The sequence below is a fragment of the Grampus griseus genome, assembly GCF_964374135.1.
Source record: "Grampus griseus genome assembly, chromosome: 10".
NCBI lineage: Eukaryota > Metazoa > Chordata > Mammalia > Artiodactyla > Delphinidae > Grampus > Grampus griseus.
This window is the reverse complement of record NC_139004.1, coordinates 80,807,147-80,832,913: the sequence shown is the minus strand read 5'-3', so window position 1 is coordinate 80,832,913 and position 25,767 is coordinate 80,807,147. Positions and strand designations below refer to the sequence as shown.

The 25,767-nt window shown below is 46.9% G+C and overlaps 1 protein-coding gene across 1 annotated transcript in view; it reads left to right on the top strand.

Moving 5' to 3' along the window:
• LRIG1 (leucine rich repeats and immunoglobulin like domains 1) overlaps window positions 1-25,767 on the top strand; it is a gene marked incomplete at its 5' end in the record, with an annotated part of 119,135 nt that overhangs the window by 22,570 nt on the left and 70,798 nt on the right. Inside the window, 2 exons of the mRNA XM_082662610.1 lie at window positions 16,128-16,199; window positions 25,591-25,665. Coding sequence (XP_082518736.1) covers window positions 16,128-16,199; window positions 25,591-25,665 — 147 coding nt within the window. The remainder of the gene's footprint in view (window positions 1-16,127; window positions 16,200-25,590; window positions 25,666-25,767) is intronic.

Here is a 25,767-nt window from a genome sequence, read left to right as displayed (position 1 = left end):
TGAACTTGGGCCGCTTCGGGGTGGTAGGCTGACACAGCTAATTGAAAACTGTGGCCCTGGTGGCTTTTGATGAGAAAGGAAGCCGAGGCTTTGCACGCGGTTTCCTTTACAGCGAGAAGCCAGAGGGAGAGTGGCCGGTGGGGTTACTCGGGGGGTCAGTACTGCACCTCTGCAGGCACTGGGAACCCTGGGCCCGGGCTGGAGGGCCCGATGGCCTGTTATGTGTTTTTCATTTCTTACTCCCTAGTCCCCTTCTAGGTGAGCGGAATGGAGAGAGGTGGGGGGTCCCAGGCGGTAGTGTGGCACTTGAGAGAAGGCCGACAGGTACGCTTTGGGAAAAGCGTTGACAGCCCATCTTTGGCGAGCCACCGATTTAGGTGGACTGGCCAGTGGGCTGATTGTTATTGAAATGGTGATGACGTGGTGGCCTTCTGTTAGTCCTCCAGGGAGCCAGTAGGCATTTTCTGACTCTTCCACTGACCTTGGAGTCTGAATCTGTGGTGCCATGGCCTGGGAATCTGCATTTTAAGCAGTTCTACGGGGGGCTTGGCTTTCAGGTGTGAAGTGTGAGGCTCGTTGCCATGGACGGTGGGGTTCCTTTGGCTCAGCTTCACATCCCTGTGGTACCAGGTGCCTGTCCCCCTGTCTCCCGCCCTCCCGCCTCTGCCGTCGCTTGATACCAGGTGCCTTCTGAGCTCAGGTGACGGGGGACTGGGTGTTTCCTTCACCAGCTGAGCCGTTTCCTCCCTTCAGGGCCTTTGCCTGTGCTCTCATCCCTGTGCCTTTCCTGCGTGACTTGTATTATCGTTCTGGTCTCAGGTTAAACCGTTCCTCAGGCAGATCTCCCGAAACACCCGGGTGAGGGTGGCCGAGGCCTTGTTCCGCGATGGCCTTTGGTACACACCTCTGGTTACTCGCTCAGCATCCGTCTTCCCTTCCTGGTTGTACACTCCTTGAGGGTAGAGGACACTTTATTGCCGTGTGGTCCTGGAGTCCAGCACCACTCCTGGTGCTTAATCAACTTGTGTGTGTTCATTCATTTCCAAACCACATGTGAATGACCACTGGCCTTTCTGCCATGCGGTATTATCCCAGGCACTGTTTCCCCATGCCCCTGAAACACGTGTTGAAGTAACCACAGGTTGGCCGTCCTGTACGTCTGCCATTTTGGGTTTATTATTATTTTCTGCCCCTGGGGGGTTAAGTAGATGCCTTTTAAGGGCCAGCTGCTCCCACTGAAATAGCTGCTTATTAAGAACTAAAGCAAAATATAGATCCAGTTTTATTTATTTGAAACACTGTGGTAGCAACGTCCAGAAAGCCCTTTCAAAGGCGGGATATGAAAGATGTAGAGATTGTGGAGGCCATAGGCTCTTGAGATGTGTGGCGGTTAACGTGCAACCTCTTTAACAAGGATTATGTGGACGTCCGTGTGGCCTTAGAGCCATCGTGGGTTCATAAACCCAGGCGGTAGATCCCACGTTTGTAGCAAGTTCATGGCTTTGCAGACAACACGGACCCCCAAGGTTTATTTCCCTGGGTTGAAAAGCAACCACCGCCAACCACTGGTAACCGACCTGTCCCACAGCAGGTTGGAGACACTCAGATAAGGGTCTGGAGAAGGCTGCCCCCCTGCCCATTCTCAGTACACACGCACATGATTTTAGAGAGAGAGTGAAGTTAAGTGAGATCAAGAGAGGTGGAAGGAGTAAGGTCTGAGGGGAGAGGGAATCGGGCCCTCCTTTTTGGGTGGGTGACAGTCTGGTCTGAGATCCAGGCAGCTTGCCTCTTGCGTGAGTGTTATGCCACCGACCTCCTGCTCTTTCGTGAACTGACATTTTGGGGGAATTGTCCGTCTGGAGGGCCCAGATTAGAAACGAGAGAGAGAGCATGCTTACAGTAAAGTCTCATCAGGAAACCAGGACTTTCGCTGTCCTGGATTTTCTACCTTACTGGAATTGTCTAACTTCTCTGTGTAAGAGGAAAATAATTGCTGGGCTTTGGGTAACATGTGCGCCGGTGGCTAAGCAACCCAGGTAGTGGTGTATCTGCCTTCACACGTAAGCTTTTGAAGTGCTACCTACCCCTAATGGCCACAGAAGCCATCAGTTAAATAAACCAGCTGTTAAGAGCAAGAACAGGAGTGTTTGCACAAACCACCTTTAAATTTTCTGATCCTTGATGAATGTCAGTTGGTTGTGAATTATTAACCTCAGTGTGCTGAGGAAATACTGGGCGCTTAAGTGTCCTGTATATTTTTATGTAAGAAAAAAAATGAAACTGACCACACCCTCAGCTGCTGCCATTTGGTGCTCGGCGCTGGCCTGCTTTCACTCAGCAGGCATATTTAAAGCAGAGGTAGGAATGTTGGCCCCTCATAGAGCACACGTGCGTCATAGCTCCTCGCTTGCCATTACACTTTTGCTCAGGAAGGAACGGAAGTGATTTGCAGCCTGTTGGCAGATATAAGTCTGATGATCCTTAGTGAGCTGCGTGGAGTGTGCAGATCCTAGGGAGGGGGTTGGTGGGGATACCCATCTAGCTGGGAAGCATCGTGTGTATGGGATCAGAAAAGTAGTTTTAGTGAATCACGGGAAGCTGGCTTGAGATGTCCTTTCACTCCCCAGCGGCTTTGCAGGAGGGCTTTGAGGCAGGTTCTTTAATTTGTCACCGGAGACAGAGCCGTCTTTCTCCAGTGCCTCAGTTTCGTTGGCGTGAAAGCCTGAAGTCGGCCTGCCCCACGAGGCCACAGCAGCGAGTCTCCTTGGAAGAAGCCGGCACAGCCAACAGAGGGAGCTACAGCTCAGCGTCCTTTGCAGGAAGGCGATTTCAGGACTTTGAGTGGTGGGGAGAGACTTGGAGGAATCCATTTGTGAACCTGGTTTCCACGATGCACAGCTATTTTCAGGGGTCCTAAGGGCCTCCTAACCTTGATATTAATGGGCTAGTTCTCTCTTCTGACTTCTGCCTGGGAAGGGGGACTGTGTATAGGCCTTTGTCCGGGGGGTAAGGGGAGGCTAAGGGAGAAAGACTCCTTAAAGGGTGAGAAGGAGGGAGTCTGGGAGAATCGGAGCTGAGCAAAGAGGGCTCTTGAAATAGCACATGGCTTCCTTTGAGCTGCACGTACCTTTGGGTATTGGTTGCCGGATTAATCCTGCAGTGTAAGTCACACCTAGAAGTGCCCGGGTGTGGTTCTGGGGGGTTCAGTTCCTTTACTGCAAGGCCTAAGCTTTGTTCATTTCCAGGGCAGAAAACATGCATGCCATGGGGAGGGAGAGAGCAGGCGCTTCATTTCACTTCCGTGTCTCTTTATTGTCCCCGGGGCAAGGCCATTTGATATTGGCAGTTCTGAAACACGCTGAACGCTTTATTCTCGAGCTGCTGGGATTATGGCTGACATAGACCGTGGGCCCCGCCGCCAGCCTCCTCTATGGCAGTGGAAGAAAAGAAATTCAAGCTGTAATGAATCTCTGTTTGGGGGTTTTGTAGTGGCAAATTACCTGAATGAGTGAACTGAAAAAGTGCCCGGTTTCTACCATGGTGAATACCTAGGCCTTAGATAAATATTGACACCAGCAATGTGGCAGGCCTACCATTTGTCCCATGCCCCTGGGAAGAAAGGATCTTTTCTGAGGCGCTCGTGACCTTCTAACCCACCCCGGCGAGTTTGTGCAGGTGCCTTTCTGCAGGAGCTCTCTGGGTCTGAGCGCGTGGGTGGTTTTCTCCCCGTGCTCGGGCAAGGGTAAGCCTCACCGAAGCCAGACCCGCCTCGGCTTATGGATCAGGGCTGGAGTTTGCCACAGGTGTACGGAGTCGCCAGCACGGTTTTGCAGAGTCACGCTTGTGTGGCCGTGCAGACCCGACCTGGGATGGGAGCACCTTTTATTTGCTGTGACAGTCTTCCAGTGGGAGGGAGTGAGGAGACAGGAAAGCCAGCCTGCAGAGTCTGACCTGGAGGACAGATTGGGTCTCATCACTGAATGCCTTAATTGCACAAACTCTGCCACACTCCAAACCGTACCCTGTTTGATTCCCTGTATCTCAGTGCGTAGAACCCAACTGGCTTCTAACTGAAGAGGGTTTCGGATGCCACTTTTGTTAGTGTGAAGTCTGCAGGAGCAAGTCAGTCTCTCCCCACCAGAGTGATGGAGTCGGTTGACCAGGACAAGCTGAGCAGAGACTGTGACCAGTTCGAATTGGATTACGTCATCTTTAAGAAGGAGTGATGGTGGAAGCTGGGTGTGTGTGTATGTGTGTGTTCAACAGGTAACAAGTGTTAGTCAAAGAAGTGCTGGCTATTCATAGGGAAGCTGCCTCTCTGTAGCTGATGTCAGGGAGGTCTGGGTTTGGTAGGAACATGGCCTCTGATTTCCTGCTGGGATGGGAAGTGAATGGCTTTTGTCTCCCTAGCACTTACAGAGGTCCACATGGAGTTTCTGAGGTCTCTCCAGCCTGTAACTGGGAGTCCAAAGGGAGTTACTTGTGAATGACTTCCGGTAGAGCTTTTCATTGATTTTGCTAGTGATTTACTCTAAAAACAGACTCGCATCTTGTAGATACCAGTGGTCATTATTTTGTTGAGGTATAATTTAGCGGAATGTACTGTTAGGATCCAACCTTTAAGACACATCTTTGGGAGTAAATGACCTGGAACTACAAACTCTCAAGAGGCAGGGTGGTGGTCGGGAGGGTGTGGCTGTGAGGAGGTAGGTGTTAGGATGCCCTGGGCCCCTGCGAATGTTGATGGACCACATGGAAGAGGGAAAGCATCCTTTTTAGAAGTCTTGATGAATGATGCAACAAAAGTGTATTGCAGCTCCATCATTTTCACCACCAGTTTTCCATTCGATGTAGTAAAAGTTTAGTATGTCCAGGGTGCAGGTCACAGGCGTCATCTGATGCTTTGTGTCTGTAATTTCAGTGAAAAGGAAGGCCCTGTATTGCAACAGCAGAAAGCACTCTGTGCCACAGCTGTGCTGAAATACCACCTGGCTGCCCCACCTTGACTTACTTAGCATCTCCTCGGCCGTTTCAACAACCAAAACCAGAGAAGTCACCATGGCCTCAGGACAGCGATGTGGATGGGCTTTTTTTTTTTTTTTTTTGCGGTACGCGGGCCTCTCACTGTTGTGGCATCTCCCGTTGCGGAGCACAGGCTCCGGACGCGCAGGCTCAGTGGCCATGGCTCACAGGCCCAGCCGCTCCACAGCATGTGGGATCTTCCCGGAGCGGGGCACGAAGCCGTGTCCCCTGCATCGGCAGGCGGACTCTCAACCACTGCGCCACCAGGGAAGCCCGTGGATGGGCTTTTAATTTTATGGTGTTTTTGTGACGTGTTTTGGCTTCAGCTGAGCATTTCATGACACGCATAAACTTCAAAAAGCCCAGTGGAAAAATTGACAGAACGAGATCCCAAGTCGATAAGCTAGCTAATAAAGTCAGCACCTTCACTGTTAGACAGGAGGCTGACCTTTCCAAACTGCGTTTTCTTTCAGATACTTAGCTCGAGTCCCTTGCATGCCTCCCTGTAATGCAGCGGATGTGTTCTCGAGAAATTGTGGGTCAATTCAGTTTTTGAACTTGGCTGACTTCATATCAGGGATCTGTTCTCTGTATTTGAGTCATCTTCATTTTTAAGTTGGGAGGTAGCTGGGAAAAGATGGGAGGATAAACCGAGAAGATGATATTTGACTGTTTGAAACCTAGAAGAAGACGTGGAAAACCAAGAAGAGAATGTTCGATAATACTTGTGGGAACCTTGCGCTTAATCTGCTTGTAACGCAGAGTATCGCGGTGAATGCAAGTAAACCTAGATTTTTATGTTAGCTTTGTAGATTGTGGGTGCTTGGGCTCTGCACAGGCACAGAGAGATGCCTGAGACATTAGTGAATGCGGGGTGTGATTTCAGTTTGAAAAATAAAAGATGCATGTAAATTCCAGCGGAAGCTGCTAGGGCATTCCAGAGCACACCCCTAGGAACTTCTGGCTTTCCAGAAAGGGTTTTCCTTATGAGCAGCTGTATTCTGGGAAGGTAGTTATGCCCACTTATGTCATTCGTCCCTTAAAATTTTTTGTGTGGGAGTGGGAAAGGAAAGAGATGCTGATAAAACTAAGGTAAACTGTTCCTTGTAGAGATGTATTTGCTTTAAAAAAAAGTCTTTGATTTTCCTTCTTCCTCCCCTTTAAGGGGGACAATTAGGCAAATTATCATATATTGCCCTTTTGTAACCCAAAAGGATATTTGCCTCAAATCACTCTTCTAAATACTTCTTTTAAACAACATCAACAAACTCTGATCATCACACGTGCAAAGTTTAATTTTCATCTTTTGGCGTACATTTCTGTTACGTGAAGTTTGTGTACTATTATTTTTTGTTGATTGGATTATGTTAGAGTGAATTTTAAGAGAAGAGGGTTAAAAAAGCATAGAATGAATGCCTTAGTCCTTTCCTGGTTCTAGGAAACATCTAGACAAGAGTGTTTAGAATGGCGTGTAATGACTCAGATGGTGGGAAGGGGTTTTTTTGTTTGTTTGTTCTTAATATTTCAGTGTGTGTCTCTTGTACTCAGGGGATGTAATCCATTATTGGAGGTTTCATTTCTGAAGAATCTTGAGTCACTGATATAGAATTTCTTTATCCCTTTATCCCAATGAAATCCTCAGTTTTAGCTTCTGCCAGCAAGACAGGCTCGGAATCTGGCCACCCTGTTCTTGCGACCAAGAGTACTTTTTATGGGGCCATGTTAAAATGGTTATTTCCCTCTCTGACAGTCACATTCCTCTCAGGGCCCTTAGGTGGGGGCATGAAGTGTGGGCAGTCACTCAGTGTTCAGTGGAGAAGCATTTCAGTGTGTTGGAAAAGGAAATTGATCACTTACGGTTGGTGGTTATGCCAACATTGACACATTTAAATTCTGTTGCGTGAAGCATTCAATCAAAGAACGGTTCCTAAGGTGTTAGTAGTTTGCATCTTGCGTAGGTCAAGCCAAAGTTAATGAATTTCAAATCCCCATCACGGTTTTACTAAACACCCTGTATTTTGCAGTGGTTGGTTCCATTGGAAAATAATCTCCTGAAAGTGGATATTTGTAGTGACAGAGGGGTACAGGTGGAGGTGTTAGGACAGGAAGACAGTAATCTGTGACCAGAGGGACACTGGTGGACTCTACAAAGCACTTGACAAACCAAGGATTCCAAATTTATCCACTGGATTAATGTGTCCCTCACTTCCTGTCCCGTTTGCCCGACTTGTTTTAACTACAACAGAAGCAAGAGCCTCTGTTTCCTGCCTCAGTAGAGCATGGTTTTCATTTAGGAAAATTCTCCTCCATTTTTTTTAACTGAAGGCACTCCAGCCGCTAAGTGTGTTGCTGGAGGTGAGCACGCGTTCTTGGCGCACGTCTGTCCTCTCTGGGTCCTGATTGATCAGCCCTCTTCTCTCACTGGAGCCCCTAGTGCCTTAGGACAAGGAGAGGTTGGTAGGGGCGGGAGCGCCTGCATCTGAGGCATCACCACCCTCTGCTGTGCAGAGTGGCTGGGCTTGAGGAGGGAAGGATTCAGCTGTGTGTGGGATGGTGCCTGGCAAGGGGCTGATGACTTTGGAAAGCCCTAGAGAGCTTAAGGACTGTCTGAAAGGGTGAATTGGTGATCCCTCTTCAGAGGTGATAAAGTAGAGAGTAGGTGACCAGACTCCTGTCCCCTCCTCTCCCCCTCCCCATTTCCAAGTCTCTGCAAAGCCACTTCTCTAATAGCAAAGCCAAATGATGGCTGTAGGTGCCTCTTCCCTGCTGGGGTGGTCCTGGGGGGCGGTCTCTTTGTGACAGGCGTGTGGGAAGCTCAGCCTGTGGCCAACAGCTATTCTGTGCCTAAATTCTCTTTGTTTGTAAGGTCCCCCCCGCCCAAAAAAAAAACTGCAGAGCTGCGGCCGCTGCATCAGCTGGAGTACCTCTTCTTAATGAAGTTAATTAAATCTTTAAGTGTCCGTGATGCACAGGCCATATTTCATGAGTGACTGTGGTGGGAAATTTGTGGGCTTCTCCCCCATACATCCTCCACAGTCAAACATGAGACTGCTTAAATAAGAAAGCCTTATCATATCCAGTTACCTTGTCTCTCTTTAGCCAAACTAAGATTTGGGCAGGCAAAACAGATGCGAAGGTCTCCTGTTTTAAGGGCTGTTGTGGAAAGCGAAGGCTGATTACCTTCAGTGGTGGTGGGCCCCTTGACTGTTCGGCTCAAAACTTGAAGTAGATGAACAAGGAGATATTCTGTCCCTGTGGGGATCGGCTTTAATGACCCTGTAGATTAACATTCATGGTGGACCTGGCACTGGGGTTTGCTAAGGTTTGTATAACCCTTGACTTAACTGCCTGCTAGGTTGTATATCTGACAAACGTGGGGCTACTCTTCGCGACTTTGCCCTAAAACAGTTCCCCTCTCTTGCCCCTCTCCTTTCTAGGAGGTCCTGACTTGGCTTTTTTTTTTTTTTAAGATTCATGCCTTCCGTGCCTTATTGTACTGTTCTGGCCTTGTTTCCTGAAACACTTCCTTAAAAACCATGCTGTTCTTATACTGTTCTTCCAGGTTTAGCTAAGGTCTTGCGTTTTCTGATAAACCTTCCTCATCACAGTTGGTCTTCCCTGCTCTGAACATCACCTGGACTCCGTGGTATCCACGCCAGGAGGACAAACTCAGATGCTTGCAGGGCCAGGGAGATACTGCAAATGACTGAAGAGGTCCTGGGGGAGACAGTAGGAGTGGTGAGGTCTGTGGTCAGCCGGGGTCCTTGCTAAATAAATGTAGCTGAGTGTGCTGTCAGCGTGCCGGCCCCGTGATGACAGGCATCCCACATTCTATTGCATTTCACTTTATTGCATTTTTTCACAAATCGAAGGTTTGTGGCAACCCTGCCTCGAGCAAGTCTGTTGGCACCGTTTTTCTAACAGCGTTATTTTATAATTAAGGTATGTCCATTCTTCTTTCAGACGTAATGCCGTTGCACACTTATGGATTACAGTATAGTGTAAAGACATAATTTTGTATGCACTGGAAAACCACAAAATTTGTCCGATTTGCAGTATTGCGATATTCGCTGTATTGCGGTGGTCTGGAACCGAGCCCACAGTATCTCTGAGGTATGCCTGTAATTTCAAGAGAAGCTGAAACTTTTTATTATTTGCTAAAAACTTTAGGTTTCTCCAAACACTCTTCACTCAGAAAGAAATTTCCCTGCAACCCACCTTTGGCCCAAAAGCTGCCAGTTTGCAACTCCTGATCCATCATTCCCAAGATGCTTGCCCTGTCACAGCCTTTGGCTGCAATTATTTGGTCCAGAGACTTATCTGACCAGTAGGTTGTAAACTCCTTAAGGTCAAGGACTAGATCTTATCCTGATTTGTATTAGAATTTAACCTAAGTGCATTGCAGATTGTAGACAAACACTCAATAAATATTTGGCAAATTTGACATCTGCTGGGTGCTGTAGGACAAAGACTTAAACCTCCATTCAAATCAACCAACAGGCCCAGGTGAGATGTGTGAGATATTAAGGCAGAGAAGCACATTTAAGACTGGCGGGATTACAGAGGCACACGCGGCTGACCTCTCTCAGACAATGTCTTAAGCATCAGAATTCAGAGACCCACACCAATTTCTAAAGCCGATTTTAAGGAGTGACTGACTCTGGGGTTTGTATAATGGCTAGTGTGTATTATTTCTTCTTTTGAGTTGCTCGTAAGCCTCATTTGCATAGAGAATGATCTGTGTAACATTTTCAAAAATCGGAGTAACTGTGACTCATGACTGACTTTGTTCAACGTTAGTGACCAAAAGCTCTCAAGGTGAGCTGTACGTATTGAGTTGCTCTCAAGTGATTTTACATTTGATTATTTGCTGAATGTGTTTCTTTTTCCAAGCCTCAGTTTAGGCAATATATGGTTGATCAGCTTACTGAAGAAAGACAAGTACAGAACTACCTTCTGAGTGGGAATTCTTGGGTGACGATGTCAGAGGAGTGATTCCAGTTTAAGATACAGTTTTATCATTCTCAGTGTAAGCCTTTAATGTGTATGAATAGGCCATTCAGTTGTGGCTTTTGGTTAATGAGGGGGAAAAACATTGCAACAGAAAAAAAAAGATAAGGACATCTGATATCCTAGATTTAAAAAGAAATCTCCTCTCGTAAAACCTTATAACGTGGGCCTAGGGAACACAGTGTGGTGATTTCATTGGAACTTGATGTGTAATTCCTCAGAAGGTAAAAATGCAGCAGAAACAGCCTTAAAAGCTTAAGGGATTAAATAACTTTAACAAGTCACATGCTCTTCCTCATTCACACCCCTTGAAATTTGAAAGGACCAATCACTTTTTCCCAGTTAGACCTAGGCTGGTGACTCCTTTTTTAATGGACAACCAATAGCACAGTGTGAGGTCAAGTAGAGACGTACAGATGAAGCCCACAGTTTCCCAAGAAAGAAGAGGTTCCCAGGCTAGTCCTGTGTGCCCCATGTGCTCAGCAGTGGGGTCACTGGATTGCTTCACACTTTTCTTTCCGGCTGTATTCTTCACTTTAGCCAACATCTGAAAGGTAAAACATGCAAACTCCTGTGCCGTTCAGGAGCCCAGACAGGGCTGAGTACTGGGAAATAGACGGGCCTGGAAACCAAACTGAATGGGAAAACTTCCTTCCCCAGGGAATGCCTGTCACAGATTTGGGACCAGTTCCTTCCACTCTGAATTATTCTTCTTATTAAAGTTGAAAAATACAGCCATGCGTTGCACCTTCCTTCCCCGTGAGAGGTTCGGCCTGTACGGTCAGGGGTCTGTGAGCAGTGCCTGTTTTTGAGGATGAAGTGCTAAAGACGTTGTCTAATGATACTGGGGTTATTTGCTCACCACACCTTACTCATAAGTAAACGGAACTTTTTATCCCTCAACTTCCAAGGAATGAATGAATTATTGTTTGCCAGCTTTGAATGGCGTTTGCCAAGTTTGTAATATGTGGTTCTGGTTGTCATCCAGGAAGATGCTGGTCAGATTATGTAAATACTGATTAAGCCTATAGAATTACGTTCAGAGGGCATTTCTTTTTTATAAGAGCGTCTTCCTTGTGGATCGAGTTCTCAAAGCTCTCTCCTCTGTTGGAGTTGGAGTGTGCCTAGAGGATGTCGGCTGAGATCCGTGCCGCTCCGCCACCACGTGTTTAACAAAGCTCTTGAATTATTGGGAAATTCAAATTTATTTTTTATTTTATTAAAAAATTTTTTTGCTGTACTATGATGGATGTACAGTGTTGTGTGTCAGTTTCAGGTGCACAGAAAAGTGAAGCAGTTATACATATACATATATCCATTCTTTTTTAGATTCTTTTCCCATATAGGCCATTACAGAGTATTGAGTTTCCTGTGCTATACAGTAGGTCCTTATTAGTTATCTATTTTATATATAGTAATGTGTATATGTCAATCCCAATCTCCCAATTTATCCCTCTCCCCCCCCTTACCCCAGTAACCATAAGTTTGTTTTCTACATCTGTAACTCGATACCTGTTTTGTAATTTTTCACAGAACGAGAACAAAAAATTTTACAATTTGTATGGAAACACAAAAGATCCCGAATAGCCAAAGCAATCTTGAGAAAGAAAAACGGAGCCGGAGCAATCAGGCTCCCTGACTTAAGACTGTACTATAAAGCTATAGTTGTCAAAGTTATTTTTAAAGTCCAAGTTTCTTCCCTACGTGCTGTTTCACTTTAAATATTTGTTGATTACTTTATGATTCAGACATATTTGTTGATTACTCCATGATTTAGATTAATAGAAATTGCAGGGATGACGGACACATCCTCTCCCTGCATTGTGCAGTCAAGACAGTAGCCGCAGGTCGTTGGACATTTGGAAAATGGCTAGTGTCACTGAGACACTGAATTCTTAATTTTCTGTAATCTTAATTAAAGCGTAAATGTCAGTAGTCACAGGGCTAGTGGCTGCTGAATTGGAGAGCACAGGTTTACAGAACAGTGGGGATTTCTCAGCTATTTGAACACTTAGCTCTTCTCATTCTGTGGGATCAGGGTAGGGGGTCTTGCCGGGAAGAAGGCTCAGCAAAAAGATTACTGTCGTGCACCGTTGAACCCTTTGCTTTTCAGCTGCAGATAAAACCTGGCTAAGACTTGAGCTGGCCTCTGCCGAGAGGCCTCCTGTGTGTTGGGCAAATGGTGGGCCGGACAGTCATCTCTCAGCACGTTAGCAGAAAGGATATCTACGGCCGGGCTCCATTGTTCGAAGATCTGCGCACCCTTTGTGCCAAGAACAAGGGAAGTGTATGTTATGACAATGGCTGACACACTGTTTAATGAAAGCTGCAATTGGCAGTAACTAAATTCCCTGAGGTTTCTTTCCCTGTGCTTTGCTCCTGAAAGGTGCAGAAATGCTTTTGACAGCATCTGTCCTGCTGACAGATGAATTGTTTTGACAGGAGAATCTGAAACCTTCAACTGAAGACACACTCAGATGTCGGGCCTGGTAAGGGGCGATCGTGTCTGTAGAAATAAGTGAGATGCTTTTGACTGGTGTGCTTGTCAGCCGCCACCTGAAAGAAAGGCCTCGTGAAAGGTTTTTCGCCAATTAACCCTTGGATTGTTCTTCAGACCTGAGATGAGAATTCGTACCCCTCTCTCCACAGTTCTTAGGCTGAGTAGATGGATGTCCTTAATCGTTGAGGAATGAACGTTGTCAGGAAGCATGGCAGTCAAAGGTTTTTTGTGGGTTTTTTAAAAAAAACTTTATTATACTGGGAAAAAAACCCCACCAATGTTCATAGCAGCATGATTCACGATAGCCAAAAGATGGAAACAAGCCAACTGTCCATCAGCTGTTAAAGGGATAAACGAAACGTGAGTGAGATACATACTTACCTTCATGCAATGGAATAATGGAATGCTATTCAGCCACAAAAAGGAACAGGAAATTCTGACACATGCTACGACGTGGACACACCTTGAGGGCATTGTGCTGAGTGAAATAAGCCAGACACACACGGTCGCATACTGTATGGCTCCACTTCTATGAAGTACGGAGCCACGTTAAATTCATACAGACACCGTGTAGAGTGGAGGAGGCCAGTCCCGGGGGGCAGGGGAGAGTGGGAAGTCAGTGCTTCATGAGTGTGGCATTTCAGTTGGAAAAGATGCGTAAAAAGTTCTAGTGAGGAATGCATGGTGGTGATGGTTGCACCACAATGAGAACATACTTAATGCCCCCGAACCGTACATTTAAAGATGGTCAGGATGGTCCATTTTGTGTTATATATATTTTACCACGATAAAAAATAATTATGCTGGGAGTGTGCCTCCCAGAAATGAGCAAACAAGAAAATGTCTGAGGATTTCACTTCAGATTGTATTCATTTGTCAGGGGGAATAAATATTTTCCCCATTTCCTGATAAAGCAGTTGATGATCAGCAGCTTGTACCAGGATTTATTTCTCAAGACTAAAAAGCTAGGCAGCTCTGTGTCCACAAGCACAGCTGTTCCAAGGGACCCGAGCCTCAGCCACTGTCTTCTGTCTGTGTGGCTAATAGGCACTCGAGAGGATAATTACTCTTAGAGCCAGTCTGCAGACACTCAGTTGTTGATATATGGCTTTTCTAGTTCATTGAAAGTCAAAAAGTCACCGCATCCAGGCAGACCCAGTGAGTGCTTAAATTTCCACTGACAAGTATCTAAAGCTTTGTTGCTGCTTCCTAGAATCTCCATGTTAAGTCCTGTTACTGGCTGGTTTCTTGATACAACTAGCTTATGGAAGCCCCCTTTCTCAAGCTGCCTTATCTAAAAAGCAGAATTTGTGTAGCATTTTTGAAATTTAAATAAATTGTGTGTGCTCTTTAAGGGAAAGATGGACCAAGGGGTATTGTGATTTAAAGTGGTTTTATTCTTTTTTTTTTAATCTTTTTATTTTATTTATTTATTTATGGCTGCGTTGGGTCTTTGTTGTTGAGCGCGGGCTTTCTCTAGTTGTGGCTAGTGAGGGCTACTCTTTGTTGCGGTGCGTGGGCTTCTTATTATGGTGGCTTCTCTTTGTTGCAGAGCACAGGCTCTAGGCGCACGGGCTTCAGTAGTTCTGGCGTTCAGGCTCAGTAGTTGTGGCTCGTGGGCTCTAGAGCGCAGGCTCCGTAGTTGTGGCTCACAGGCTCTAGAGTGCAGGCTCAGTAGTTGTGGCTCACGGGCTCTAGAGTGCAGGCTCAGTAGTTGTGGCGCATGGGCTTAGCTGCTCTGTGGCATGTGGGATCTTCCCGGACCAGGGCTGGAACCCGTGCCCCTGCGTTGGCAGGCAGATTCTTAACCTCTGTGCCACCAGGGAAGTCCAAAAGTGGTTTTATTCTAATACTGAGTTGCTGAAGGATGTGGACCCTCCTGGGGTGGGAATTGAGGGAAGTGATTTCATTCCAGATCGTTCAAAATGGAGCCACCAGGAATTGCTTGGGTCCTGGATCCTCTGAGCCCCAGCTCCAGCCCTGGCCACGTATAACAAGCCAGAAATAAGTTATTCATTTTGAACCTAGATCAGAGCTTGAAAAACAGTGGTTCTTGGGCTAAATATGGTCTGCAGATTTATATATATACTTAAAGAATTGAAAAGATTTCACATAAAAATTCAGAGATTGAGCCTTTCTTGGAAGTGGAGGAGACTGGTCAATACCACCCTTGTTTCTGGAAATAGGAGCAAATGCCCCCTGTAGGTGGAGGGCGGGTGAGTGGCCACTGCTGTGTCAACCTCATTCCACACCTGGCAGGTGACCACCCGCATTACTTGCTTGCCCTTCCTACTGTTGCCTTTGTGGTTTCTGAGTCTTTCTCTCATGCTTCCTTTAGCCCAACAACTCCCATTACCTATGATGATATAAATGTCACAGTCATTATAAACTCACAGTATCTGCAGACCCAGAAACAAGATTTCCACCCGCCTTTGTCATGATAATATGCTCACCATAGAAGAAGATTTCAGTCTTTTCAGTCCTTTTTGTGACGTGAGAGAATTCTCTCCATTTGTGGATTTTCTGTTCCAAGTCTAACCTGCTGGTTTCTAAGTATCCCATTGTAAATACTCCTAAGAGCAGACAAGCTCACACTTGACTTCAATAGGTGGTTTAAAAATTGCCACCTTCAATTTTTATGGTATCATAATCCTTGGACAAATTGCTTTTAATTCAGGCTGTGCCCTGAACACAGATGTGCCATTAATTTTCAAGGGTAGTTTGACTTTTATTTAGATGAATGTCTTGAGTTGACAGTGAAATGGCTGTCAGCTCTGGCCTAGTATTGATTGGAATGTCTCTGGAAGAAGCTTCAAAGAAAGCTGGCACTTAATGTGATGCTGGGCCCCTTAAGAGACAGACTCTAAACTCATGATTCGCGGTACTTGTTAATTGTCAGTAATGGCAATGGAATGAATAGCTGAGATGAAAAATGTCAGCCAGCCCCTTCGGCATACACAGGACTAGGTGTATTTTAGTGGCAGGGAGCAGGGCACAGTGCACAGTTAAGAAGTAAGGGCCCAGGGCTTCCCTGGTGGCACAGTGGTTCAGAGTCCGCCTGCCGATGCAGGGGACACGGATTCATGCCCCGGTCCGGGAAGATCCCACGTGCTGCGCAGCAGCTGGGCCCGTGAGCCATGGCCGCTGAGCCTGCGCGTCTGGAGCCTGTGCTCCGCAACGGGAGAGGCCACAACAGTGAGAGGCCCGTGTACTGCAAAAAAAAAAAAAAAAAAAAATGCCATTTAGAATAGCCTTGGACTTGATATGGTACAAAGCATTTGGACCAGCATGCTCTAGTGTAAAGTAGGAGGGTTAGCTTCCCTCAGAATTTCTTTATAAAGTTGTGAAGTGGCAAAATGGTATTGATTGAAGTCCATTTGGATTTAGCCAACCTCAAGTGAATTGAGATTTTCACAGTGGCTTGTTTATGGATCCAAGCGGGGACGAGGTATAGCTGTAAATCTCATTATCAATAAGATTACTTAAAATAGGGCGTGAGATACGGGCAGTTATGAGGGGAGGGATGGGTAGACGATTCCTGAATTTGAGGGTACTGATTGAATTTTTTGTTTGTTTTTTGCTCTCCTTTTACCAGAAACCTGAGTCACAGCAAACTTTCTGAGATTGATCCTGCTGGTTTTGAGGACTTGCCGAATCTACAAGAAGTGTGAGTGCTTTTCCCCAAACTTCTGGGGGTTGGCGGGATGGAGAGCTCCTTGGAAAGATTCTCTCTTACGGCAGCGTCGCTCTCTTCCCTGGATCAGCAGTCTGAACTTGTTAGAAGGAGCATCTGTGAGGGACTGTCAGTGACAAACTGTCCTACTTAGTTAGTGCTCCTTCACTGAAGCCCCCCTCTTTTTCCTGGGCAGTCCAGCAGGTGTGGAGTTACTGGAAATCACAAGTCCATGGTGGGTGTATAGGCTTGTGGGAAGCCTGGTGGACCAGCTAGTTTAACACACCTGGCTAGTACTTCCCCCAGTTCCCAGGGCGCTAGAGCAGCCTGCTTTGCAAGGACATTTGCGCCAGCCCACCCCTTCTGTTTCCCAGGAAACCAAGGTATAGAGGAATAGATAGTAAGGTAGACTTTCTCTTCCCATCTCCAAAGAGAACTAGACATTACTGCCTTTGGAACTCTAGGCTTGCTGCCTCTTGCAGTATCCTTTAAATCAGGCCGCAATCTTTTCTTCTCCCCCTCTTCCCCCTCCCCCTCCCCCTCCCCCTCCTCTTCTTTTTCTTCTTCTTTTTAATGTAAAGAATTCTGCTTTTAACGTCAATGTTAGGGTTATGAGGATTTTAGTTCCACGGGGACTTTAGAGAAAAGCCATGCATACCCACTGCAGAAAATTTGTAAACTGTAGAAATATGTAAAAACAAATGAAAATCACTAGAATTATCACCCAGACCTAACCATTGTGAACACTTAGTGAAAAATATACACCTCTACACTTATAATTCTGGAATCAAGCTGTGTTTATATTGTGGTATTATGTCTGTTTCTTTACCTATCCTTACATTTTTGACTACTTTGTCATGTAAATTAAAAGGTTTTTACTATCGCATTTCAATTTTTGTGTAAAACTACTACACGTGAATATTCCATAAATCATTCACCCAGTGCTTCTATTGTTAGATATTTTTTAGAGATTATTAAGTGCTTTACATATGTTACTTACTATGTGTAACTGATAAAGTCCTTGTTTATTATTCTTCGATTCCATTGTTGACGATTTATCGAAAGGAAATTTAATCAGATGGTGCAATTTGTAAAATACTTGCATTCCCTACCGCCGTCTCCAGATTCTCCAAGATGGCATTTACGGTTTCCATGTCTGTTTTAAAAAGGTTTCAACTTCCAAAGTTAAAGGAAGATCAGAGTTGGAAGGGGCTCTTGGAAATACTTTGTCCAGGATCATTATTTTCCCATAGGGTCAACAGACCAGTGGTCAGGGCAGGGAAGTTTGGAGTGGGTTTTTATGTTAGTTTGCCAAAAAGACCACAGACTGGGTGACTTCAAGGACGGAAACTTATTTTCTCACAGTTTTGGAGTCTGGAAGTTCAAGAGCAAGGTCCTGGCACGGTTGGTTTCCACTGAAGCCACCTTCTTGCCGCCTCTTCATGTGGCCTTTCCTTTATATGCGCACTTCCCTGGTGCCTCTTGTGTGTGTGCAAATGTCCTCTTCTTAAAAGGGCACCAGCTATATTGGATTAGGACCCATCCATATGACCTCTTTCAAGACCCTTTCTCCAAATGCAGTCATATTCTGAGGTACTGAGGGCTAGGAGTTCAACATATGAATCTTGAGGGAATACAGTTCAGCCCGTCACAGCCACCCAAGATGATAAACGCAGTCCGTCAAGGAACCGGTTTGCTTCATAACCCAGTGCTTTCCCCTGATCCAGGCTGCCTTTAATGCTTGTGGTTATGATATTCAACTTCTGCATGTTGAGTCTCAGAGCTTAGTGGTTTCTTTTAGAATTGGACAAAAACAAAAATTGAGGTGTTTCTTCTGGCATTATTCAAGCTTTCATTTAACATTTCCTCGAATACCTAATATGAGCCAGGCACTGCTGTGCTGCTGGGAGCACAGGAGTGAATAAGACAGGCATACAGGGCTAGGATTAGGGTTGGCAAATGAGGCGTTCGCCTCAGGTGCAGAATTTAAGGGGCCTCTAAAAACTCAGCATTTGAGATAAATGACACCTTAATGCGGTATTTAAAACATCACAATGAATGCCCAAGAAACCCCATGGTCAACAAAATACAAGAAGTTTTGGTAAAGTCAGGATCAGGTTTACTCACCTTTCCTTTGCCCCAGGCTCCAGTCTGGCTTGACGCGGCACTGTTGCCAATCCTGTCTTGGTGTGAAAACTTAGATACTCTGTTCTTAATGAATTTTGTTTTGTGTTCACTTTGATATTTAAAAAACACTGCATTCAGATATTCTTATCCTGGCTCCGGAGTTTTTCGGCGGCCCCTTAAGTGCTGCTCCCCTTCTCCCCCAATCCTGGCGCTGCAGACAAACCTCTCCTCTCACAGGACTCACGTTAAGATGGGGCACGACCTAGGGGTAACAAGGAAACCAGTAGGACTCACTGGTGGTAAGTGTTAAGGGGGGCGTAGGACAGGCTCACGGGAGGATTTTCTTCTTTTGTGATTTTGGAGGGGTGATAACGGAGCCAGTGTGCTTAGGATGGTGATGATCAGATCAAGCAAATGTGAACGGTGTGGACAGGACAGGCTGCAAATACAGGCCCCCAAGGAAGGAAGAGGACGAGGGCCGTTGTGCCAGGAGTGCATGAGGGGTGGGGTGTGTGGCCAGCGCCTGGGTCCTGCAGGGCCCTGGGGGTCATGTTAGGTTATGGTTCCAAAATCATTGGCCCTGCCATAAATTTGGGGCACAGTAGATGCTCCCATGAGCCTTTTCTGCATTATTCTCTCTAGTTTTCTTTTTCCATTGGTTCCTTCCCCAGACAGCCTTTCAATTTTCATTTGGTTTGGTTCCCTTGACCTCCGGCTTTTAATCCCCCTTCTACTTGGTGCTTTTTTGGAACATAAACCCCACCCAGATCTAGAGCTGAGAGCATCTGACTTGCACCTGTCCTTCGCTGGGGATGCTGGTTAGTCTTAAAAATAAATTCCCCGAGTCCCAACGGCCGCAGTAATCACAGCAGCACCACACTCAAACTTTGGGGAAGACTGCCTCATTTCATCCTGACACCAGTTCTATCTGATTTAAATTCTTTCCTTTACAGTTATTTTCTCCACTTTACAAAGGAGGAAATGGAAGCTCGGAGAGGTTAAATAAACCTGTGCAGTGTTGCCCAGTTGGTAAAACTGAGAGCTGAACTCAGATCTGTTTGATTCCCCGAGCTGTGCCTTTAACCCTGAAGCTGCACTGCCCTAAATCCCCATACCCCCCTCATCTCAACCCACAGCCTTCCACCGAAGATTTTAAAAGGACAGGAAGTGCAGTGTTTACCTCCTGTGTCACTCGTCCTGCACCAGTCTTCTCTCTCTAGGTACCGGCTATTTCCTCTTAACTCCTCCAGACCCCTTGTCCAAACCCACACTCCCTCCAAGCCCAGCCTCCCTTCTCCCCTCCCAACCTGCCTTTTCTCCCTCCCCTGAGCTCCTGTTGAATTTAGGGACAGGAGGAGGCTCCTCACCCACTCCTCTGCGCTCTCTCTCTGCTGTGTGTGCCTTCTCTCCTTTTTCCCGCTAATGCACGCAGGAATGTTGACACGTGTAGCTGGCCACTGTGCCCAGCCGTCCACACCTTATGGACATTCTACCTTTTTGAGACGGTTGGAGGAGTCGAGGCCTGGGCACCTGGCTGCAATTGCACAGCTAGTACATGGGGGAGCTGGGCCTGCAGTCCTCAGTCTAACTCCTGTCCCAAGCTCTCCATGGCAGCACTGCCTTCCTGGGTGTGCGAGTTGTAAAGACACGGATTCCCCTTTATGGATGCAGCAGGGGGTACTGGGGAAAATGCACATTTGGTAGCAAGCAGACCTGGATTTGAGTTCTGGTTCTGCCCCTTATGGGGACTGTGTCCCTGGACAAGTTACTTACCTCTGTGCCTCTTTGCCCTCTTCTGGAACATGGGCATAATGACGTGTTAGCGAATTATAATAATTATTCATTGGAGCTGATGTCCAGAGCCTTGCCCATGGGAAGGGTTCCCTGTGTGTTATTTCTCTTCTCTTCTGCTACTCTCAGAAGCACACAGCGCACGCCCCTCGCCCCGAGCTGGGCGCCTTGTTAAGAAACAAATCCTTGAGGGCCGATAGGTTGAACCTTTACCACCGTGACCACCTCTGGTCCCTGGTGTCACACCGTGGGATGGACGAGACAAATTCCCCGGGGGCCCAGAGCAGTGGAACTTCTCACTGATAAGGATCGGAGCCCTTCCCGAAGGGAATTTTAATACATGACGGAGGCAGAAAGAGGCCGTCAGGAGTGCAGGGTGGGGAGGTGGAGAAGGATATTGAAGAAAAGAAAAAAATCACAGCCGACACACAATTGCTTCTAAATTAACTGGGTCTCCCGGGAGCTGTCAGTTCCTCCTAAACCCTGCACAGCCACTTGAGTCTGGAAAGCTGAGCGCAAGGGGAACCACAGGCTGGCAAAGCGGCGGGCGGTGGTTTAGCAGTGGTTTTATTTTGGAGGCCGGAACCACAGAGCATCACAGGCCAGTGGGAGGGAGAGAGCGAGCCGGCGGAGGCCCCCGGAGGACGTGAGGATGCTCGTGCACCTGCTGCCAAGCCACCTGGTCCTCACTGCCCGCAGCTCCGAGGAAAGCCCACCAGGGAGGGCTTCCAGCCAGCGGGCCTGGACGGCGAGGCTCTGCTATTAATAAGAGGGGCTATTTATACCGGCCTCTTTCAAAACGGCACTCGGATCACGTTACTGCTGCCTGGCCCGGGAATGCTTCATGTGGGTGCTGTCGTGTGCTTTCCAGGGCTGTTGACCTAAAATGTTCCTGAAGGCGGCGAGGAAGGCTGAGTGTGCCCTGCCGCTGGGTATTTATGGCTCACCCTCTGGTGTCCCAGGCTTCTGCTCTCCCCCCTCCACGTGTGTGTGTGCACGGTGTGTTTAAGGGCGGGGTGAGATCCCGAGGGGGTGTCCTGTGAGGCACTGCTTTGGGGCTATGAATTACCCCCACCTGTTAAGCATGTACTATATATCTGGCTCTCTCCTAGGCTGTTAGATTGAATGAGTTCAGCCAGATCCTGCCAGAACCCTGTGAAGCTGGTGCTCGTACTTTGCACACACTGGGGAGATGGAAGCTAAGGCACAGTGAGGCTAAGTGACACGCCGAAGGCCATTCGATCGGTAGGGGTGGGCTCGGGGTAGAATGGTCCCGGGTCTGTCTGATGTAAAAATCTGAGCTAATCCCCTCCAAATAACCCCTGCTCTGCTGTGCTGCAACTGGGCCTCAGTTTCTTCTTTTAAGGTGAGGTGATGATTTAGTGCCTTCCTTAAAGGGTTGACATGTCATTCAGTGAGACGTGGCACATAAAGCCCTCAGCACAGAGCCTGGCACGTAGAAAAGCGTTTGCCCTTGTTGTTTATAAGTGCTGACTTCAAGTAACTATATCCTATGTCACGATATTAAAATAACTGTATCCGGCCAGCTGGTATACACACTATATCGTAAGTCTTGCCAAAGTCGTTGTGCAGTCTGCCTTATTCTCAAGTAGCTGAAAACACTAATAACAGTTATTGATTTGGAGTCTGTCCCTGACTCCAAAGTAGCGTGCTCCTACCTGCTACTGACGACTTTCTCCTGCTTGAGAAACAAAACGAACTGACGTTCCAACCCCCGGCCCAACTTTGACTGTTATTAGTGGCAGCTCCCTTTGTGTTTGGAAACAACCAAACTGCCTACGAATTGGCGGATCGGCTAACTAAATTATGGTTCATTCATACCGTTCATCCCAGCCGAGGAGCGGTCCACCGCTGGTTAAAAGAATTAGGGAGATTTCCAAGATCTCTTACTAAGGGGTAAACTGGTACTGAACAGTCTGTATAACACACAAGCATCTGCGTGAGAGAAAAACACGTGTCCATCCCTAGTAGCCGGCAGCTGGAGGAGGCCGACCAGCGGCCTGGAGGGCAAGGAAGCTGTGTATTTCAATATGTATTCCTGGTGTTCTTTTTTGAAACAGTTTGGAATTTTACTGTGTGCTTGTCTCAGCTATCAGTATATAAATAAATATGGCCAAAAATTTTTTAAAAACCAGAAAGTGCTATAAGTCAGAATGACCTGTGGGTTTGTTTTTCGTTGTTTCTTGATGCCTAATTCGACTGAGGCAGTCACAGTAGTGAAAGTCCTCAGAAGCATCCTTTTTTAACATTTTGCATCTTGCAGAATGTAAAAGCTTCCTATAAAGCAAGTCGAGGACGTAAATGGGAGTTTCAGAGAGAGCTGAGGGGGCCCAGGAGGGTGGGAAAGGCCCACCTCCGCGTCTGCCCAGGGGGGACCCCCCGCCCCCACCCCCATATCTTTTTCACACCTTTTCCAGCTGCAGGGTTGGGCCACAATTCGCGGTCTGATGCTCCTGGAGCACTTCTCGGTCCTGAATCATCAGGAAAAGGTTCAGTTATAGAAGCCAGATATTTTAGAAGGATGTTTAGGGCCTTGGATGGAAGCAAATTTGGGGGGGAGTCCAAAGTGGGGGAAGATTGCACAGCCCGAGGTATTCAGAAGATTTCATCAAACACAATCCTAAATTCCGACAATGTCTTTACGTGTGGAGACTGTGCTGAACTTCCCGAGGGCCCTTCCCCGCCCAGCTCTGGCTGTGCTATTTTTGACCGGTCTCTATTTCAGTCTGGCAAGTTGGTCGTGTCTCAGCGTGAGTTGGTCCTCCGTTGCCTTCTGAGGGTAGTGTTCTGGTTTCAACCAGGGGCAGCGTGAACAAAGAGAGAGCCAGCAGTGGTGGAGCTGACTCAGATTTACTAGCGGTTCTTTTTAAGTAGAAATGATCCAGAAGTAAGCTAGCCTTGTAGATCTTCTCCTTTGAGCTCCATCTGACCTTTTCATAAATCCAGCAGGCCTGCTGAGATCAGAGCCTGCGATTTCTGCCTCATCCTGTTGACTCCGGGCTGCTGATCCAGACCTAAAATGTCCTGTTCACCTTCAGCACTGGTCCACGGCACCTGCACACTCTGCTTCCAGCATTTGGGTCAAGATACGAGATATTATGATGATGCCCCTTCTCCTTGTTCATTTATTATTCTGTGAAATTGGGTGGAGCAGTTTGTCATATGTGCAGCAGGGGTGGCCCGAGACCGAGCTCATTCAGCCAGAGTTCCCCTGCAGTGAAGTCCATACTGTTCATTTTGGATTTAAAATCAAGTCCAGTCCTAAGCGACGGCAGTGCAGTTACCATGTTACCCAAGGAATTATGGGCTTTCTGCCTGCTGGCCTTTTCGCTTGGTGGCTCTCCTTTGATTTGAAATTTAGAGAACTTACCTGTAAGGTGGGGAACAGTACTAGTACCTGGTTCCAACCTCAGAGGTGTAGCGATGCAGTGACATAATACTGTAGGTTTGCTACCGTCGCTATAAATAAGTAGAGGTGATGGTTAAGAACCTAAACTTTGGGGCTAGACACACAGGGCCACTGCCTTTTACTACTGGTGACCTTGGGCAAATTACTTAACGTCTTAGTGATTCAGTTTCCCCATTGGTACAATGACATTGTTCATGGGGCCTGCCTTGTAGGGCTCTAAAGACGGGTCCGTGTACTGAAAGGCTCTTAGAGTCGTACCTGGCGCATAATAAGCCCTCAGTAAGTTAGCTGCCGCTATTATTATTATGACCCCCCAACACCTGTGTTGGAGAGTAAATCTGTAAGAAATGAAGAGTTCTTAAGCAAGCTGCCTTCTTGGCAACAGGCCCCTGACCTTAGTTTCCCTTGCTCTGATAAGATCTGAGGCTGTCTTCTAGTGATAACGTGCATTTACGGTACTGTGAAGATTTATTAGTAGAGATTCATACTGATGGAGTGTTTTCAGCATCCCTGTACCGAGATAGGAAACGGATCGCAGCAGGGGTGGAGAGATAAAAGGTGAAGGAGAAGCAATCTGATTTAGGGGGCGGTCAGATAAGAGACTGTTAAAGTAATTAATTGTCTCCTTCAACACACAAACAAGGGCCCTTTAAGTGGAGAAGGGATTTGCCGCATGATACAGATCTGCTTTCTCTCTGCCAGATGCTTCAGTCATGAAGCTATTGAAACAGACATGCTGTGTCCCTCAGCCCAGTAATTGCCAAGCTTCATCTCTAACTAGCTTTGGCACTGAAGAAGGCAAATGGGATAATTCAAGGCCTTTTCCCTTTTTTTAACCCTATTCATTTCTATAAAAGATGGCAGACAACCAGATTATTCTATTCAAGCAAACACTAGCTGTAAACTTGTATGAATACAGCTGTCATTTCAGTGGCCTTGTCTTCAAACCATAACAAGATGCTCTATGTAAGACATACTCTCTGCAAAAATGAGAGTAAGATAACCTAGCTTTATCCTTGATTCTGCGTCCCAGATGCAGTTTCTTTCCAGCCCGTCACCCGGCAAAAAGCCTGAGCACTGCTTTGGCTTTCTTAAGGATTTTTGCACTCACTGTGCAAGCCTGATTTTCGATTCTCTTCTCAGATTTGGAAATACATGTCCATGTAAGGAGGCCAGATTCCGGAGCCTGTGGGGGCGGACCAGGCGAGCTGTGTTCTGGTTCTCGGGCTTCCCCTTCCATTCAGAGTCATGAACTATGGAAATACAGATTTAGAATATTCGAGCGGGAAGGGAGCTTGGGAAGCATCTGAGGTCTGAGGAGGATTTTCCAGTTGTCTGTGTGCAAAAGTGTGTGTGTATATATCCGTTATACAGATATATTCCTGGGAAACGTGTCTGGAGACTTCATCAGAGTTCAGAGAAGCTGGAATCTCAAATAGATGAGAATCTCCAAGTCCAGCTCCTTTGCTGTTGTACAGATGAGGCATTGGAGTAATTGACCCACGTGTCCCAGCGCCAGGAACCCAACGGGAGTGCGGGAGTCTTTGGCCCTGGGTCCGAGCGTGTTGCCCTTTGGTGAGGGCAGAGCTGCGTCAGGGATGTGTACAAAACAACCAGGAGGGGGCGGTCTTTCCTCCCCAGATCCTTTTCTGACTGTTTCAGCCCACGAGGAGCGCTCTCACTGGGGGTCTTGAGGGCGCTGTCGTTCTGCATCACGCACCTTGGCCTGCGTTCGCAGTTCGCTGTCTGTTAGTCTTGATTTCTGAGCTAGATTGGAAGCTCCTAGAGGACGGGAGACATCTCCTGAGTGTTTATTCACAGACTCTGGGTGTGGTAAATAATTGGTTTTTGTGACCTGGCATAAATTCTCTCCCGTTAACAACTTGCTTTTAAATTCTTTATCTTGTATTCAGCATTACAACATAGCAGTCTTCCCATGGCCAACTCAGCACTGTTGTTTTTTTTTAATTTCCCTTTTATGTCTGTGATTTCTTACTATTACTTTGAATGATTCGTTTCTTCTTGTTGTCATTACAGGTACCTCAATAACAATGAGTTGACAGCCATACCGTCGCTGGGTGCGGCCTCATCTCGTATCCTCTCTCTCTTTCTGTAAGTGGTGCCATCTGGGGGACCCTGGACTGTGTGGGGAGGCCATGGTATCATCTTGCTGACATTTGGTGGCAGGGCAACTCGTGTTTGTGGGCTCACTGG